This window comes from Pseudophryne corroboree, chromosome 1 (genome assembly GCF_028390025.1).
Source record: "Pseudophryne corroboree isolate aPseCor3 chromosome 1, aPseCor3.hap2, whole genome shotgun sequence".
Lineage (NCBI taxonomy): Eukaryota > Metazoa > Chordata > Amphibia > Anura > Myobatrachidae > Pseudophryne > Pseudophryne corroboree.
Window position 1 is genome coordinate 59,240,246 of NC_086444.1, and position 20,947 is coordinate 59,261,192.

Consider the following 20,947-nt stretch of genomic DNA (forward strand, 5'->3'; position numbering starts at 1 on the left):
CTGGTCCCTGAAGTTCCTGAGACGCGCCCCTACTGCACCTGTCTCCACCTGTGGAGCCCCAACGTCATGCGGTGGACTCAGAGGAAGCGGGGGAAGATTTTTGATCCTGGGAACTGGCTGCTGGTGCAGCTTTTTCCTTCTTCCCTTGTCTCTGTGCAGAAAGGAAGTGCCTTTGACCCGCTTGCTTTTCTGAAGCCGAAAGGACTGTACCTGAAAATACAGTGCTTTCTTAGGCTGTGAGGAAACCTGAGGTAAAAAATTTTCTTCCCAGCTGTTGCTGTGGATACGAGGTCCCAGAGACCATCCCCAAACAATTCCTCACCCTTATAAGGCAGAATCTTCATGTGCCTTTTATAGGCAGCATCACCTGTCCACTGCCGGGTTTCTAATACCCTCCTGGCAGAATGGACATTGCATTAATTCTGGATGCCAGCCGGCAAATATCCCTCTGTGCATCCTTTATATCTAAGACAACGTCTTTAATATGCTCTATGTTAGCAAACTATTATCCCTGTCTTAGAGTATTAATATTATCTGACTGGGTATCAGACCACGTTGCAGCAGCACTATTTATGCTGAGGCAATTGCAGGTCTCAGTATATAACCTGAGTGTGTATATACAGACTTCAGGATAGCCTCCTGCTTTTTTATCAGCAGGCTCCTTCAAGGTGGCCGTATCCTAAGACGGCAGTGCCACCTTTTTTGACAATTGTGTGAGCGCCTTATCCACCCTAAGGAATATCTCCCAACGTGACCTATCCTCTGGCGGGAAAGGGTACGCCATCAGTTACTTTTTAGAAATTACCAGTTTCTTATCGGGGGAACCCACGCTACTTTACACACTTCATTCATTCATCTGATGGGGGAACAAAACACTGGCTGCTTTTTCTCCCCAAAAATAAAACCCCTTTATGTGGTACTTGGGTTCATGTCAGAAAATGCGTAACACATTTTTCATTGCCGAGATCATGTAACGGATGTTCCTAGTGGATTGTGTATATGTCTCAACCTCGTCGACACTGGAGTCAGACTCCGTGTCGACATCTGTGTCTGCCATCTGAGGTAACGGGCGCTTTTTTGAGCCCCTGATGGCCTTTGAGACGCCTGGGCAGGCGCGGGCTGAGAAGCCGGCTGTCCCACAGCTGTTTTACGTCATCCAGCCTTCTATGTAAGGAGTTGACATTGTCGGTTAATACCTTCTACCTATCCATCCACTCTGGTGTCGGCCCCACAGGGGGCGACATCCCATTTATCGGCCTCTGCTCCACCTCCACGTAACCTTCCTCATCCCACATGTCGACACAGCCGTACCGACACACAGCACACACACAGGGAATGCTCTGACTGAGGACAGGACCCCACAAAGTCCTTTGGGGAGACAGAGAGAGAGTATGCCAGCACACACCAGAGCGCTATATAATGCAGGGATTAACACTATAACTGAGTGATTTTTCCCCCAATAGCTGCTTGTATAAACAATATTGCGCCTAAATTTAGTGCCCCCCCTCTCTTTTTAACCCTTTGAGCCTGAAAACTACAGGGGAGAGCCTGGGGAGCTGTCTTCCAGCTGCACTGTGAAGAGAAAATTGCGCCAGTGTGCTGAGGGAGATAGCTCCGCCCCTTTTTCGTGGACTTTTCTCCCGCTTTTTTATGGATTCTGGCAGGGGTATTTATCACATATATAGCCTCTGGGGCTATATATTGTGATGATTTTGCCAGGCAAGGTGTTTTTATTGCTGCTCAGGGCGCGCCCCCCCCCCCCCCAGCGCCCTGCACCCATCAGTGACCGGAGTGTGAGGTGTGCATGAGGAGCAATGGCGCACAGCTGCAGTGCTGTGCGCTACCTTGGTGAAGACTGAAGTCTTCTGCCGCCGATTTTCCGGAACACTTCTTGCTTCTGGCTCTGTAAGGGGGCCGGCGGCACGGCTCCGGGACCGAACATCAATGGCCGGTTCCATGCGGTCGATCCCTCTGGAGCTAATGGTGTCCAGTAGCCTAAGAAGCCCAAGCTACCACCAGTTAGGTAGGTTCGCTTCTTCTCCCCTTAGTCCCTCGCTGCAGTGAGTCTGTTGCCAGCAGATCTCACTGTAAAATAAAAAACCTAAAATATACTTTCTTTCTAGGAGCTCAGGAGAGCCCCTAGTGTGCATCCAGCTCAGCCGGGCACAAGAATCTAACTGAGGTCTGGAGGAGGGTCTTAGTGGGAGGAGCCAGTGCACACCAGGTAGTCCTAAAGCTTTCTTTAGTTGTGCCCAGTCTCCTGCGGAGCCGCTAATCCCCATGGTCCTTACGGAGTCCCAGCATCCACTTAGGACGTCAGAGAAATAAGAATTTACTCACCGGTAATTCTATTTCTCGTAGTCCGTAGTGGATGCTGGGAGCCCATCCCAAGTGCGGACTCTCTGCAATACATGTATATAGTTATTGCTTAACTAAAGGGTTATTGTATGAGCCATCTGTTGAGAGAGGCTCAGTTATTGTTCATACTGTTAACTGGGTATAGTTATCACGAGTTGTACGGTGTGATTGGTGTGGCTGGTATGAGTCTTACCCTGGAATCCAAATCCTTTCCTAGTAATGCCAGCTCTTCCGGGCACAGTTTCCCTAACTGAGGTCTGGAGGAGGGGCATAGAGGGAGGAGCCAGTGCACACCAGATATAGTACCTAATCTTTCTTTTAAGAGTGCCCAGTCTCCTGCGGAGCCCGTCTATACCCCATGGTCCTTACGGAGTACCCAGCATCCACTACGGACTACGAGAAACAGAATTACCGGTGAGTAAATTCTTATTTATACAGTTCTTTTCTGTAAGGAATCTGTTCCAGTCACCAAACTGATTTATACAGCTCACTTTCCTGTGAGTAAGGAATCTAGCCACCAAACTGATTTATACAGCTCACTTTCCTGTAAGGACTCCAGTCACCAAACTGATTTATACAACTCACTTCCCTGAATAAGGAATCTGTTCCAGTCACCAAACTGATTTATATAACTCACCTTCCTGTGAGTAAGGGATCTGTTCCGGCCACCAAAATGATTTCTACAGCTCACTTTCTTGAAAAATGAATCTGTTCCAGTCACCAAACTGATTCATTCAGCTATCTGTCCTGTGAGTAAGGAATCTGTTCCAGTCACCAAAATGATTTATACAGCTCACTTTTGTTGTAAATTGTCCAATTTACATTTGCAGTGTCATAGACCCCCAAAACCCCTCATACTATAGCACGCATTTAGATAAGTAGCCACCCCAAAAACAAGCTAAAAGGGATAGCCGCCCCAAAAACATTCCTTGCCTTAATGTCCCACTGAGTATTAGCACAGCAGTCCACACAGCTAATTAAATCTGCCCCGGTGTGTGATGTCTGACAGGCAACAGTTGTGGCAGCTGAAATTACTTAAACAGAAATAAATAAAATAATAATTAAAGGCTGCGATAACCTAACTTGTTTCTGCCCATGCTCTAGTATATAATTTCGATAATGCACCTGTGTACAGCATTATAGTAATTACATGTACTGATGGTCGCCATCGTAAACGCAGTTTGACATTTGTGCACCTTGACTCAATAAAACAAACTCTTGATGAGCTTTTGCTGTATATCCAACACAGACATCATTAACTCTTCACTTCAAACATCAGGCGTTATGTTGGAGACAAGACAAATCTCATATATTGCAGTCTCGTCATCAGTGACAAATGACAGAGGTTGGCATTTTGCACAAGTCTGCAATACCTGTGGCGGGCCAGATGGCGTCACTGGCGAATCGTCTTCTCCTCTGCTGAGCTTCTGGATACGATGAGCGACAGAGGCTCCCAATACCTTTTCCAGCACAGCGACTGGACAGGACTGGAGGGCAGATATACTGGTCAAGGCCAAACCCTCAAGGTGCTGGGCTGTTTTGTAGCCAATACCTACATGTAACGAAGACCGTGTCAATGATACGTCATTATCTGACCTGCAAGTGAATACACCATTCATAGCTATACTGTAGTTCTAATCAGCATGTACAATAAAGCGCTTTGCAGCACATGGACACCTGATTATTCTAAAACATTATTTACAGCAATGTGAAAACCATGAGATTTCATAAAGCTCTTTCTGCTTCATTAGTAATCGCATGTTAAGTACCGCACATTAATTACAAAGCGTTTTCTGATCCTTTCCATACTACGGGAGTGATTGTGAGATTCCCGGATCTCTCTTCGCAGGTGCAACCGGCGAGTTTTTTCATACAGCGCACGCGCAGAAGCCCTTTTGCCTATGCCCGTCCTATTCTGAGTCAGCCGCAACTTGGTAGGACCAGTCTTTTCTGTGGAATAGGGCGTTTCGGGTCGGGAACTGGGCGATGGCACAGAACCACCCGGACTTGTGGGCCTGTGTATCCAAAGTTGTGTGGTGATTCTGAGTCTGGCGGATCTCTTGCACCTGGGGCTGGTATAACGGCCAATACTAATGAAGATGGTTGCAGCAACCTGGCATAAAGTCAATGGGGGGCGCTGGTTTCTGCTGGCACACGCAGGATCCCCCACATTAGCCGACAGGATACTCCCATCAGTGTAAGACAGTAAATCTGACATGCAGCTGCCAGGAACCCGCCGCTGGAAATGGCCGCTGTGCATGGTGATCACCCTGACTGAGCATGTGTAGCGGACCCGGCACCACACTTTTTCGGTACCCCTGTCCCGGGTGATACATACTCCGACCGATATGATCGCATTCTGCAATGCGATACTGGGCGCTAATATCACGCCCAGGTTGCATTGCCCTTAACCTTAACTGTTATAAACTTTAACAAGAGAATTATAAAGTGTAAACAACAACAATAAAAAAAAAGTGTGACAGCTCATGGTTTCCCAGTAGATTCAAAGAACTGACCAAGGATAAAATTTCCATTTCCACTTTGATCCTCTGCGGGACACTGGACCAAAGCTGCCCCTTGTTGGGGGAGGGGGAGGCGATGACATCACACTCACTATGTTGTGGTGCGCAGCATATTCTGACTAAACTGGAGTCCTTGGAAGGGAATATAATGAACTGTGCCCCCTCTCCTCCAACCCTGTTGGCTCAGGCCATTTCCATGCTACAAGACTCGCATAGCAATCCGTGATCTGGGGTAATACGTCTGCACACTGTAAGGCAGAGGTTCCCAAATGCGGTCCTCAAGGCACCCCAATGGTCCTGGTTTTTAATGTATCCATGCTTGGCCTCAGGTGACTTAATTAGCACCTTAGTCAATTTGATTTAACCATCTGTGTTGAGCCATGGATATACCTAAAACCTGGACTGTTGGGGTGCCTTGAGGACCGCGTTTGGGAACATCTGCTGTAAGGAACAGACTTCCCCGCACCAATATTAAGCACAGAGAATCACAGACACCACCCATCCAGCTGTTGTCTGTTTTGATGGAGGGAAAAACTTTTTGTAAGCATCACAGAGGAGCAGAAGATCTACAAGGCTTTCTGCAGTGTAGTATCCCATCTACATAGATTTTCAATGACCTAACAACATTTTTCATCAGTTCTGTCCAGCACGTGAGCGAGGCACTGTAAGGCAACGCTTTTTGTGCCTCCTTGATGGCTATCCGCTGCAGAAGATGTCTAACAGCATTGTTATGGGTTTTCCCTGTAAAAGATGCTGCAGCTGAATTAGAGCATTTAAAAGAATATAGGACACTGATAGACGGCTGCTGCTACATGTGGACCAACAGACCCTGAAATCAGCACGGTTACTCAGTTCCATATAACAAAAAGAAGGACCATGTTTAGGCCGTCCAAACTGAACCACCAAGCACCAACGCAATCATGGATATAGAGGAATCTGTGTGTGGTTGATCGGTAATAAGGAAACAACGATCCTCTGTCGCACCTTCAGGCAATCATGTTACGTCTGATGTCCTTATAGTTTACAGTAGAGGGTATTTTGAGAATAATACGCAAATAAACCGTGAAATAAACCAGTCGTCACCCGTCTGCAACGTTAGGCAAATGGAGTGACAGAACGGCGCTTGTGAACCTTAAATCATGAGCAGAACAATGATAAAATATTATACATTATATATAATTTCACACACTGTTCTTCTCACCACTGATAAAAGGAATTACAACACTGGACGCACCTGGAATTCTGTTCACATGGCTCAGACTGTTGATCAAGCGGCTGCTGCTCTCAGGGAAGAGGACAGTTTGTTGGTTGGGTTTAAAGGTCCCAGAAACCAGTTTGGAGAGCAGTTTATTAGACGCAATCCCAGCACAGCCGGTGAGGCCCAGTCTGCTGTACACCGCTGCCCGGATGTCGGCTGCAACGTGGGAACCAGCAACCAACCGCCTGTGAGTCCAGTCACTAGGATTTACAACTGTGAATACAGAATGTAGATAGTGTTAGAGACACAGACACACATCCTGGGTACAAAGAGAATAGTGGACTGGGGCAAATGAAGTAGGGGTATTCACACACTTAACGCCTGTTTTCAAAAGGATTATTTAAATATGACCCCTTTCACAGTCTCAATAGAGCATTGGAGGTGTCCTCCTCCTCCTTAAAGTCAGTTCTCTGTATCCTAGCCCAGACGTATTCACACACTCCTCTCTAGGTCTGTTTGGACATCGGGTGTTCCCTTTCTGTCCTTAATTTCTTCCCAGCAGTATGGCATATATAGGGCAACAAGAGGGCAGTATGAGTGTGATACTGCTTAATAAAATTTCAATTAAAAAACACACATAGGTCTAGCAGCATACCATGTAATGCGTTGTATAATGCACAGCATTCACATATGACAAGTAATAGGCATTCTCGGGTACCTCACTCGACCGGAAATTCACCACAAGAGTCCTGGCTTGTTTGGCAGCTGCTCCCAGTGTGTATCCTCACCAACGCGTTTCGGCTGTCAAGAGCCTTTCTCAAGGTATGCTGGTCTAGATTTCTAGACAGTATATTTATCCCCCTGCCTGGTCTCTCATTGGTGGATCCGCCCAGGGGGGAGTCCCTTACAATTAAGTTCATATAACATTAAAAAGACAGTAAAAAACAATCTTTCTGCAGCGGGGTACACTGTGATTCCACAGGGAATTACATCGGGGTGTAGAGTTGGATCTTGATCCGAGGCACCAACAGGCTAAAAGCTTTGACTAATCCCGGGATGCATAGCGCCGCCTCCTCTATATCCCCGCCTCCAAGCACTGGAGCTTAGTTTGTAAGTTGGTGCCTGCAGTGCAGGCAGGTAACAGGTAGGGCTGCGCTAAGCAGCCCTGAAAAGAGCTTTTTGAAGAAAGAAGACTTCAAGGGCCGCAGCACAGGCACTTAGAAGTGCTATATGTCAGTCTGACATATTGTGCTGCGACTCCCTCACCTCCCCCAGCGGCGCTGTATACTCCCGCACCCTGGTTGCCGGGTACTTACAGCGGAGAGCTCCGGTCTCATCAGGTACGCATTCGCCGCTGGTCACCTGAATCGCGTCTACTGTACAGGGAGAAGGTAAGAGAATCCCCCAGGCGGGACCCGGTGAAATTGCGATCCGGCGCGGCCTTTATGAGAAGGACCACGCTCGCTGGCGTGGACACTATGGCCGTACAGGGACCCCACTAGACCACCAGGGCAAGGGGCACGTCGGATTTATTAAAATCCATTTCAAATAGGCCCCGCAGTACCCGGTGGTGAAGTACAGCACAGGGATAAGGCTCTGGCTTGTAGCCCCTCCCCCAGCCGCCATTTACTGCAAATGTTCCCGCCCTGGAGCTGCATATCTCTCTCTCCCTCACTCCCTGTCAGCTCCCAGTGTGTATCCTCACCAACGCGTTTCGGCTATCAAGAGCCTTTCTCAAGGTGTGCTGGTCTAGGTTTTTAGACAGTATATTTATCCCCCTGCCTGGTCTCTCATTGGTGGATCCGCCCAGGGGGGTGTCCCTTACAACTAAGTTCGTATAACATTAAAAAAACAGTAAAAAACAAATCTTTTAAACTACCGACTGGTTGTTCATTTTCTATTCTCTTAATACATGAAAGCATGTTCACTCTAAAACATCGGAAAAGTACATTCAAATATTTCATTATAAAATCCGTATCTGCTTCCGGTATCCGTCTACCGGAAGTGTAGCTATTAACCCTTTCCCCATGTATATAACAAGAAGAGGTTCCCCTGCTTGTGCAGAGCGTCCGCCGCTGTGTATGTCCGGCCGCGGCTTTACCGGAAGTACGTCATTGTACTTCCGGTGTTTGCCATAGCGGCGCTTCCTGTTTGAGTTCCAGCTCGTGATTATAGAGCTGGAACAGTGAGAAATAGGCTGTAATCCATTAGATTTCTGTATCTATCGAACTTTGGTTTAGAATTATTGTATTATAGGTAGAACATCCTTTTTTGATGTTCCGTAATGAAAGTCTCGGCATTACATGTAGGAATCATCAGGGCCAAGAAAGTAAAACTACAAAGTACCAATCAACAGCGACCAAACAGGAGTATGAGATGGAGAATTTCATTACGTGCAATAGCAGCAACTACATCTACATAATGGAGTGCAAGTGTGGTCTACAATACACAGGCAGAACATCACGACCACTAAAAGAAAGATGGGCGGAGCACCTACGGAACATCAAAAAAGGATATGAAAAACATTCCCTATCGCTGCACTTTATAAAGCAACACACAAGTTCAGTAAAAGGTATTAAAAGAATAGTAGGAATTAAACAAGTTGTAAAAATCTGAAGAAAGAAAGCTATAGTAAACAACCTCGCAAAAATGGAGATGAAAACTATCTTTGATTTGAAAATAATAATCACGAGCTGGAAAGCAAACAGGAAGCGCCGCTATGGCAAACACCGGGAGTACAATGACGTACTTCCGGTAAAGCCGCGGCCGGACATACACAGCGGCGGACTCTCTGCGCAGGGGAACCTCTTCTTGTTATATACATGGGGAAAGGGTTCATAGCTACACTTCCGTTAGACAGATACCGGAAGTAGATACGGATTATATAATTAGATATTTTAATGGACTTTTCCGATGTTTTAGAGCGAACATGCTTTCATGTATTAAGAGAATAGAAAATTAACAACCAGTCAGTAGTTTAAAGTATTGTTTTTTTTACTGTTTTTTTAATGTTATACGAACTTAATTGTAAGGGACAACCCCGTGGGCGGATCCACCAATGAGAGACCAGGCAGGGGGATAAATATACTGTCTAGAAACCTAGACCAGCACACCTTGAAAAAAGGCTCTTGATAGCCGAAACGCATTGGTGAGGATACACACTGGGAGCAGCTGCCAAACAAGCCAGGACTCTGGAGGTGAATTTCCGGTCGAGGGAGGTACCTGAAAATGCCTATTACTTGTCATATGTGAATGCTGTACATTATACAACGCATTACATGGTACGCTGCTAGACCTGTGTGGGTTTTTTAATTAAAATTTTATTAAACAGTATCACACTATTACTGCCCTCTTGTTGCCCTATATATGCCATACTGCTGGGAAGAAATTAAGGACAGGAAGAGAACACCCGATGTCCAAATAGACCTGGGGGGTCATTCCGACCCGATCGCTCGCTGCAGTTTATCGCCGCGCAGCGATCGGGTCGGAACTGCGCATGCGCCGGCGCTGCAGTGCGCTGGCGCATGACGGCCGGCCGAAGGCCGTTATACCGTAGTGTTCGCCTCTGCCTGATTGACAGGCAGAGGCGGTCGCTGGGTGGCACGGTGGCGTTTGGCCGCCGTTATGGGGGTGCGGTCCATCTAACGCAGGCGTGGCCGCGCAGTGTGGGGGGTGGGCCGCAGCGGCTGTGTGACGTCACACGCAGCCGCTGTGACCAGGGGCAGCGACGATCAACTCCCGGCCAGCCGCAGGAGCTGCGCTGGCCGGGAGTTACTCCGTACTTGTGCGGGGGGGGGGGGGGGAGGAGGCGGACAGATATGCGGGGCGGGCTAGCCCTGTGCTGGGCTTCCTCCCGCATGTCAGGGAAGATGAGCTACGATCAACTCGGAATGACCCCCCCTGGAGAGGAGCGTGTGAACACATCTGGGCTAGGATACAGAGAACTGACTTTAAGGAGGAGGACACCTCCAATGCTCTATTGAGACTGTGAAAGTGCTCATATTTTAATAATCCTGGAGCACGTTCACATACAAGACGTGGCTGCATTTGTATCTTGGAGCGCATAATTGTTGTTGTCTCTTTGCCACACATCCTGGGTACAAACACACCAACTCTACGTGATAATAAGAATTTACTCACCGGTAATTCTATTTCTCGTAGTCCGTAGTGGATGCTGGGACTCCGTAAGGACCATGGGGAATAGCGGCTCCGCAGGAGACTGGGCACAACTATAAAGAAAGCTTTAGACTACTGGTGTGCACTGGCTCCTCCCACTATGACCCTCCTCCAGACTTCAGTTAGGATACTGTGCCCGGAAGAGCTGACACAATAAGGAAGGATTTTGAATCCCGGGTAAGGCTCATACCAGCCACACCAATCACACCGTATAACTCGTGATACAATACCCAGTTAACAGTATGATAACAACTGAGCCTCTCAACAGATGGCTCAACAATAACCCTTTAGTTAAACAATAACTATATACAAGTATTGCAGACAATCCGCACTTGGGATGGGCACCCAGCATCCACTACGGACTACGAGAAATAGAATTACCGGTGAGTAAATTCTTATTTTCTCTGACGTCCTAAGTGGATGCTGGGACTCCGTAAGGACCATGGGGATTATACCAAAGCTCCCAAACGGGCGGGAGAGTGCGGATGACTCTGCAGCACCGAATGAGCAAAGGCAAGGTCCTCCTCAGCCAGGGTATCAAACTTGTAGAATTTAGCAAATGTGTTTGACCCCGACCAGGTAGCAGCTCGGCAAAGTTGTAGAGCCGAGACCCCTCGGGCAGCCGCCCAAGAAGAGCCCACCTTCCTTGTGGAATGGGCTTTTACTGATTTAGGATGCGGCAGTCCAGCCGCAGAATGTGCAAGCTGAATCGTACTACAGATCCAGCGAGCAATAGTCTGCTTTGAAGCAGGTGCACCCAACTTGTTGGGCGCATACAGGATAAATAGCGAGTCAGTCTTTCTGACTCCAGCTGTCCTGGAAACATAAATTTTCAGGGCCCTGACTACGTCCAACAACTTGGAAGCCTTCAAGTCTTTAGTAGCCGCAGGCACCACGATAGGTTGGTTCAGATGAAAGGCTGATACCACCTTAGGGAGAAATTGGGGACGAGTCCTCAATTCTGCCCTATCCATATGGAAAATCAGATAAGGGCTTTTACATGACAAAGCCGCCAATTCTGATACACGCCTGGCCGAAGCCAAGGCCAACAACATGACCACTTTCCACGTGAGATATTTCAATTCCACGGTCTTAAGTTGCTCAAACCAATGTGACTTTAGGAAATCCAACACCACGTTGAGATCCCAAGGTGCCACTGGAGGCACAAAAGGGGGCTGAATATGCAGCACTCCCTTAACAAAAGTTTGAACTTCAGGTAGTGAAGCCAGTTCTCTCTGGAAGAAAATCGATAGAGCCGAAATCTGGACCTTAATGGAACCCAATTTAAGGCCCATAGTCACCCCTGACTGTAGGAAGTGCAGGAAACGGCCCAGTTGAAATTCTTCCGTTGGGGCCTTCCTGGCCTCACACCACGCAACATATTTTCGCCATATGCGGTGATAATGGTTTGCGGTTACTTCTTTCCTAGCTTTAATCAGCGTAGGAATGACTTCCTCCGGAATGCCCTTTTCCTTCAGGATCCGGTGTTCAACCGCCATGCCGTCAAACGCAGCCGCGGTAAGTCTTGGAACAGACAGGGCCCCTGCTGCAGCAGGTCCTGTCTGAGTGGCAGAGGCCATGGGTCCTCTGAGATCATTTCTTGAAGTTCCGGGTACCAAGCTCTTCTTGGCCAATCCGGAACAATGAGTATAGTTCTTACTCCTCTTCTCCTTATTATCCTCAGTACCTTTGGTATGAGAGGAAGAGGAGAGAACACATAAACCGACCGGTACACCCACGGTGTCACTAGAGCGTCCACAGCTATTGCCTGCGGGTCTCTTGACCTGGCGCAATACTTTTCTAGCTTTTTATTTAGGCGGGACGCCATCATGTCCACCTGTGGCCTTTCCCAACGGTTTACAATCATTTGGAAGACTTCTGGATGAAGTCCCCACTCTCCCGGGTGGAGGTCGTGCCTGCTGAGGAAGTCTGCTTCCCAGTTGTCCACTCCCGGAATGAACACTGCTGACAGTGCTAACACGTGATTTTCCGCCCATCGGAGAATCCTTGTGGCTTCTGCCATCGCCGTCCTGCTTCTCGTGCCGCCCTGTCGGTTTACATGGGCGACCGCCGTGATGTTGTCTGACTGGATCAGTACCGGCTGGTTTTGAAGCAGGGGTTTTGCCTGACTTAGGGCATTGTAAATGGCCCTTAGTTCCAGAATATTTATGTGCAGGGAAGTCTCCTGACTTGACCATAGTCCTTGGAAGTTTCTTCCCTGTGTGACTGCCCCCCAGCCTCGAAGGCTGGCATCCGTGGTCACCAGGACCCAGTCCTGTATGCCGAATCTGCGGCCCTCTTGAAGATGAGCACTCTGCAGCCACCACAGCAGAGACACCCTTGTCCTTGGAGACAGGGTTATCAGCCGATGCATCTGAAGATGCGATCCGGACCACTTGTCCAACAGGTCCCACTGAAAGGTTCTTGCATGGAACCTGCCGAATGGAATTGCTTCGTATGAAGCTACCATCTTTCCCAGGATCCGCGTGCAGTGATGCACCGACACCTGTTTTGGTTTTAGGAGGCCTCTGACTAGAGATGACAGCTCCTTGGCCTTCTCCTCCGGGAGAAACACTTTTTTCTGTTCTGTGTCCAGAACCATCCCCAGGAACAGTAGACGTGTCGTAGGGACCAGTTGTGACTTCGGAATATTTAGAATCCAGCCGTGCTGTTGTAGCACCTCCCGAGATAGTGCTACCCCGACCAACAACTGCTCCCTGGACCTCGCCTTTATCAGGAGATCGTCCAAGTACGGGATAATTAAAACTCCCTTCTTTCGAAGGAGTATCATCATTTCGGCCATTACCTTGGTAAAGACCCTCGGAGCCGTGGATAGACCGAACGGCAACGTCTGGAATTGGTAATGACAATCCTGTACCACAAATCTGAGGTACTCCTGGTGAGGATGGTAAATGGGGACATGCAGGTAAGCATCCTTGATGTCCAGTGATACCATGTAATCCCCCTCGTCCAGGCTTGCAATAACCGCCCTGAGCGATTCCATCTTGAACTTGAATTTTTTTATATATGTGTTCAAGGATTTCAAATTTAAAATGGGTCTCACCGAACCGTCCGGTTTCAGTACCACAAACATTGTGGAATAGTAACCCCGTCCTTGTTGAAGTAGGGGCACCTTTACTATCACCTGTTGTGAATACAGCTTGTGAATTGCCTGTAACACTGCCTCCCTGCCTGAGGGAGTGGTTGGTAAGGCAGATTTGAGGAAACGGCGGGGTGGAGACGTCTCGAATTCCAGCTTGTACCCCTGAGATACTACTTGAAAGATCCAGGGATCCACCCGTGAGCGAGCCCACTGATTGCTGAAATATTTGAGACGGCCCCCACTGTACCTGGCTCCGCCTGTGGAGCCCCAGCGTCATGCTGTGGACTTAGAGGAAGCGGGGGAGGACTTTTGCTCCTGGGAACTGGCTGTATGCTGCAGCTTTTTCCCCCTACCTCTGCCTCTGGGCAGAAAGGACGCGCCCTTAACCCGCTTGCCCCTATTGGGCCGAAAGGACTGTACCTGATAATACGGTGCTTTCTTTGGCTGTGAGGGAACATGGGGTAAAAATGTAGACTTCCCAGCTGTTGCTGTGGAAACGAGGTCCGATAGACCATCCCCGAAAAACTCCTCACCCTTATAAGGCAGAACTTCCATGTGCCTTTTGGAATCTGCATCTCCGGTCCACTGCCGAGTCCATAACCCTCTTCTGGCAGAAATGGACATTGCACTAATTTTAGATGCCAGCCGGCAAATATCCCTCTGTGCATCCCTCATGTATAAAAGTGCGTCTTTAATATGCTCTACGGTTAGCAATATAGTGTCCCTGTCTAGGGTATCAATATTTTCCGACATGGAATCTGACCATGCAGCTGCAGCACTGCACATCCATGCTGAAGCAATAGCTGGTCTCGGTATAACACCTGTGTGTGTATATATAGACTTCAGGATAGCCTCCTGCTTTCTATCAGCAGATTCCTTCAGGGCGGCCGTATCCGGAGACGGTAGTGCCACCTTCTTTGACAAGCGTGTGAGCGCTTTATCCACCCTAGGGGATGTTTCCCAACGTGCCCTATCCTCTGGCGGGAAAGGGTACGCCATTAGTAACCTCTTAGAAATTACCAGTTTCTTATCAGGGGAAGCCCACGCTTCTTCACACACTTCATTTAACTCCTCAGATGGAGGAAAAGCTACTGGTAGTTTTTTCTCTCCAAACATAATACCCTTTTTTGTGGTACCGGGGGTAACATCAGAAATGTGCAACACATTTTTCATTGCCTCAATCATGTAACGTGTGGCCCTACTGGAAGTTACATTAGTCTCATCGTCGTCGACACTGGAGTCAGTATCCGTGTCGACATCTGTGTCTGCCATCTGAGGTAGCGGGTGTTTTAGAGCCCCTGATGGCTTTTGAGACGCCTGGGCAGGCACAGGCTGAGAAGCCGGCTGTCCCACATTTGGTATGCCGTCAAACCTTTTATGCAAGGAGTCGACACTGTCGCGTAATTCCTTCCACAGCACCATCCACTCAGGTGTCGACCCAGCAGGGGGTGACATCACATTTAGAGGCATCTGCTCCGCCTCCACATAAGCCTCCTCATCAAACATGTCGACACAGCCGTACCGACACACCGCATACACACAGGGAATGCTCTGACAAAGGACAGGACCCCACAAAGCCCTTTGGGGAGACAGAGAGAGTATGCCAGCACACACCAGAGCGCTATATAACACAGAGATCCCAATATAAATGAGTGTTTTCCCTTATAGCTGCTTATTTTATATATATATATATATATATATATATATATATATATATATATATATATATATACTGCGCCTAAATTTAGTGCCCCCCCTCTCTTTTTTACTCTTCTGTAGCTTGTAGACTGCAGGGGAGAGCCAGGGAGCTTCCTTCCAGCGGAGCTGTGAGGGAAAAATGGCGCCAGTGTGCTGAGGGAGATGGCCCCGCCCCTTTTCCGGCGGACTTCTCCCGCTTTTTCTGGAATTCTGGCAGGGGTATTTTTACACCTATATAGCCTTCCTGACTATATATGGTGTAGATTTGCCAGCCAAGGTGTCTTATATTGCCCTCAGGGCGCCCCCCCCCCCAGTGCCCTGCACCCATCAGTGACTGGAGTGTGAGGTGTGCATGAGGAGCAATGGGGTACAGCTGCAGTGCTGTGCGCTACCTTGTTGAAGACTGAAGTCTTCTGCCGCCGATTTTCCGGAACACTTCTTGCTTCTGGCTCTGTAAGGGGGCCGGCGGCGCGGCTCCGGGAACGAACACCAAGGTCGGGTCCTGCGGTCAATCCCTCTGGAGCTAATGGTGTCCAGTAGCCTAAGAAGCCCAAACTACCACCAGTTAGGTAGGCTCGCTTCTTCTCCCCTTAGTCCCTCGCTGCAGTGAGTCTGTTGCCAGCAGATCTCACTGTAAAATAAAAAACCTAAATATACTTTCTTTCTAGGAGCTCAGGAGAGCCCCTAGTGTGCATCCAGCTCAGCCGGGCACAAGATTCTAACTGAAGTCTGGAGGAGGGTCATAGTGGGAGGAGCCAGTGCACACCAGTAGTCTAAAGCTTTCTTCATAGTTGTGCCCAGTCTCCTGCGGAGCCGCTATTCCCCATGGTCCTTACGGAGTCCCAGCATCCACTTAGGACGTCAGAGAAAAAGAGTGAAAATGCGCACGTTCCTTTCTCCCCCATACATGAAGCTTAGGAGCTGTACATGTGATGTAAGCCCTTTCCAATACAGAGACCCCGTCACTGCAGAGGAGGAATATCCAGCTGCTGGGACCCCAAATAATGTAGGTAAGGAAGCAAGCGGGGGGGCAGTGGTTTTAGGATGGAGACTAACAGTGTACTACTACTTTGTGTTCTCTTTAATTATGTACTATGAACAATATTTCGCAAGTGACAAAATACAAACACAACATTTGTGTATTTTCACTTTTTTTTTCATTGACACATCATTAGCATGAAATGATAGACGTTGGTCTGAGAGACCTTCCTATAAGGTAACGCACAGCCGGCGCACCCTGGAACAGCCAGTAACAATCTGCGCTGAATGCTCCAGGACGCGTCATACTGTAATCCGTCATACTAGTCATTATTGGACTCACAAGTATAGAAAACGATGTGCAACGCTTTCTTACATTTTATTTATTCCTCTCCCTTGCTGCACTACCTCTTTACTCGCTGTGACATCCAATGTCAAGGAGAAGGTGGAGATAATATAAGCAGGTTTCATATAGCAGTATATAATGGGACGGGGGGGGGGGGAATCATGGTATAGAGAATCAATGGTTACAAAGACCACTGATGAATTCCTGTACAAATGTACATTTCATTTTTTGTGCATCTCAAAGTCACCTTTTGCTCTAAAAAATTCCTGCCTTACTGTATTATGGGGTCAATTCAATTAGGTGGAACTTGGTCGCGACCGTGGCTATATACTGCATATACGGTGCCACTCCTGAATTTTGGTTTGCAGCCATATAAAACTGCTTACAACACCCACAAGTCTGGAGCAAGGCGTTTCCGCGCCGTTACAACTGCCCCACTCGCTCCTAATTGAATTGACTCCTACGAAACAACTGAGAATATTTTACAGCTTCAAACCTTTCCCTTGGTAGAAAACATCTAATAAATAAGTCCCTGTTGAAAGGCTCAGCTGCACCCGATGCAGTCTCTGGCTTCCGCGTGTTCCAGTTCAGGCTGTTCCAGGCAGCAGCTCTGTGCCGTAGTTGCCTGCTGGAGCAGGAAGGGCAGCCTCGACAGAAATGGGGGCAGAATAATAACCACACTGAGAGGGCTGCCAAGGACACCTACAGGGTACATGCGATAAAAAGTCTGGGCGCTAAATTCTAAGTAAAATGTTATAGTGACTGGATACATCCTCTACACGGAATGTATCCTACACGGTATTGGTATGCAATCCCGATGGTCACAACTAGACAGGGGTGAAGTATTCAAACTCCCCCCCACCACCCTAACCTCCCCCCTTAGTGCCTAAACCTGATCTCCCCCCACAGTGGTGCCCAACTCTAACCTCTAACCTCCTTACCCCCTTCAGGATTCCGGTGTCAGCATTTTGATTGCCAGTATCGTGAACGTATATATCTCCTACATAATAAAAGGCTAACGCTGCTCCTCACCTCTGTGGGGGGAGTTCAAGTGTTTTGCTCGCCAGCAGCCACGAGATGGTGCCCAACGGAGCACTTCAAGTGTTGCTCCATTCAGGCACGCACAGCCGCCGGCGCTGACACAACTGTTAGGTTGTCCCGTCATTTTGACGGGTATGGGACTCAGGGTCGAAACACATTAGGTCTACATGGAACAAGGTCGACATGAGTCTTTTTATGTTTTTCTGGTGTTGTTTTCTTCGTAAAGTGATGGGAACCCCAATTAGTGTCCCCTCGCATGGCGAGCGAAGTCCACGTGGATCGTAAAGTATGGAAAAGTTTGAAAAAATGAAGAAGATTTTTTGTTAAAAAATCTCATGTCGACCTTTTAATGTGTGTCGACCAATAGGTGTCGACCTAGAGTCCGGATACCCATTTTGCCGAGCTGGTAGCTGGTTGATCTATATGTCATAGCCACTGCTGACGTGATCCAGCAGAGAAACCATATGGCACAGATGACAGAGTTATGACGTACTCACTTTGATCATTGTACACATGACCGGAGACCTCCGCAGTGCTATCAGGCTGCTGGTCCAGCTCTTCCAGTCTCTTATCCACAAGTTCTGTGACATCAACAAAGTTCTCGTCAAACCCGAGACGCTCAACCTTCGGGCTGAACTCTTCCAGTAATTCTAAAAGGAAGAGAAAGTTGAAGTTATCATCAGGAGCGGCCAAGCGGAACCTCACTGAGGACAGAGCTGAGTTCCTGACGGGTCACTTGTTACTAGAACCAACAGAAGAATGTGGTACAAGAAGATGGGAGGTGATACATAGCAAACCGAGAGAGGAAAATCAGGCAATTAAATATGTTTATACACTTCAAGGTTCAAATATGAATGGGCCTTTATAACAGACTGTGAAATCCATTCCAAAGCTCAGGACTTATCAGTGAATAGTCATTTCCTCTGATGCCACCGTATCAGTGGGAACCTCAATTATATTTTCATCACCCATACCATGCAACATAATATGTACCAAAATTACTCCAAGCTGCAAATCTGCGCATGTATATATACATACAATGGCCTCATACAGGGTTCAGTATCATTTACCGACGGACACATTACCGGCAGTCATAATCCTGACAGCCATTGACCGACAGTCAAAATACCGAAACGGTCAAAATACAGACATTCATTATACCGACAAGTTCAAAATGCTGACATAGTCCGGATACTGAAATTTGAAATTCCGACATGCTAAATACCGACATGAGTTTTTCTGGGGGGTTCAGCGGTACACTTAGACATCGTCTACGTGGACCACTGCGCTCCCAATGCTTCGGGCACAGGGCCTCACTGCGCTCAGCGCACTACGGGATGGCAAAGTATGAACAAATCTGTTTTTGGGCAAATATGTCTTAAAAACGCATATTGGCATTTTGACATGTCGGCATTTCAAATGTCGGTATTCTGACTATGTCGGCATTTTAAACTTGCCGGTAAAATGACTGTCAGTCAACGGTTGTTGGGATTAGGACCGTCTGTATTTTGTCCGTCGGTAAATTAACTGCTACCCCTTATACAGATTAAAAGAGAAAATACAGAGACGCATGCTGATGAAGAGTTGACCCAATACACTTTGCAAAGAGCATCTTGCAAGAACTCACACTGCACATCATCCTAGAGGCACGCAACTGTGTGTGATGCAGACTTTGGGGTATAGTCAATACCTTTCGGAAACTGCCGTCTTGTTGGAAAGACGGCAGTTTCCGACCTATTCAATGCCGAGCCATTTTATCCGACAAGTCGGGAATTCCCAACTTGTCGGAAACCATGTGGATTGTTGGACTAGCCACGGATCCACGTGTTCCGATGCCATATCCAACAGGTTTTGGCCCTGGTTCCGACAATGTCAATCTGACTTTTTTTTAAAGGGGAGATGAAACGGGGGAGTGGGGACATAGCGAGCATGTGGCTGGGTCCACCACGGAGAGGAGCGGGGACAGAGACCACCACGGAGGGAAGAGGGGACGGAGTCCACCACGCAGAGGAGCGGGGACAGAGACCACCACGGAGGGAAGAGGGGACGGAGTCCACCACGGAGAGGAGCGTGGACAGAGACCACCACGGAGGGAAGAGGGGACGGAGTCCACCACGGAGAGGAGCGGGGACGGAGACCACCACGGAGAGGAGCGGGGACGGAGACCACCACGGAGAGGAGCGGGGACGGAGACCACCACGGAGAGGAGCGGGGACGGAGACCACCACGGAGAGGAGCGGGGACGGAGACCACCACGGAGAGGAGCGGGGACGGAGACCACTACGGACAGGAGCGGGGACGGAGACCACCACGGAAAGGAGCGGGGACGGAGACCACCACGGAAAGGAGCGGGGACGGAGACCACCACGGAAAGGAGCGGGGACGGAGACCACCACGGAGGGAAGCGGGGACGGAGACCATCACGGAGGGAAGCTGGGACGGAGACCACCACGGAGGGAAGCGGGGACGGAGACCACCACGGAGGGAAGAGGGGACGGAGACCACCACGGAGGGAAGAGGGGACGGAGACCACCACGGAGAGGAGCGGGGACGGAGACCACCACGGAGAAGAGCGGGGACAGAGACCACCACGGAGAAGAGCGGGGACGGGTGAGTAGTGGCAGCAGCACGGACGGTCACCGGCGCTCAGCATAGAAGACCCGGCCGTCGGACGTGACTGCATGGGGTTTGACCCGCTCATTGAATACTGACCTGTTGGGTCCTTTCTGTCGGAAAGGACCCAACAGGTATGGAATACACCCCTTATCGGGGAATTCAATTAACTGTGGTAAATTACGACTTTGAAAGCTGGCATTATCAGGGATTTTTTTTCACCAGAGGCAGGTGAAAAAATATCCCCAATAAATAACACATTTTTGTGATCACGGCGGTGAAAACACATGGAACCGGGAACTTATCCTGGATTCATGTGTTTTTCACACAAAAACGGGCCATTTTTCACACCAAAAACCATACGGGCTGGAATTGACTTGCCCAATAATGACCATCGGACAAAAATCGCAGTTAAAAGCCCGTTTTTGTTCTGCACGAAAAACTATCATGAACAACTGAATTCCCCCTTAGATGTATTTTGATTACATCTATACTTACGGCTGGATTATAACGGGGCGTTCTCACCTAGGTAAACTTCTGCTGGTGCATGTTCTTGCAATGAAGCCAACGTAGACCTGAATGTAATTGGAAATATGTTTGGTGGGGTATCGCTTGGACCGAATATAGGGAAGGGGTAGGTCAGAGCTTCCCAAACTCCGCCAATACAGTGCAGGTTCTAAGGAGATCTATGCTTGAGTCCAGATGGTTAAATCAAATTGATTGAGATACTTATTACGTCACCTGTGCTAAAGCATGGATAGCCTTAAAACCTGCCAACCAGGTTACAGATGCAGTTGTACTTCCATTTGTGTACAGCTCTGCGCATGTGTGGATACTGTGGCCCAAATGTAATGAAGTCCGAGTTGGCGTACAATATACACAGAGCCCAGGCCAAGCTGCCTGCTTGCGCATGT

At 48.5% G+C, this 20,947-nt stretch overlaps 1 protein-coding gene across 3 annotated transcripts in view; it reads right to left on the bottom strand.

Annotated features, from left to right (window-relative positions):
• POLI (DNA polymerase iota) overlaps positions 1-20,947 on the bottom strand; it is a 58,427-nt gene that overhangs the window by 28,880 nt on the left and 8,600 nt on the right. For all 3 annotated transcript variants that reach the window (XM_063960025.1, XM_063960017.1, XM_063960009.1), the window contains 3 exons: positions 17,918-18,070; positions 6,115-6,351; positions 3,732-3,910 (listed from right to left, as the gene is read on the bottom strand). In XM_063960025.1, coding sequence (XP_063816095.1) covers positions 3,732-3,910; positions 6,115-6,351; positions 17,918-18,070 — 569 coding nt within the window. The remainder of the gene's footprint in view (positions 1-3,731; positions 3,911-6,114; positions 6,352-17,917; positions 18,071-20,947) is intronic.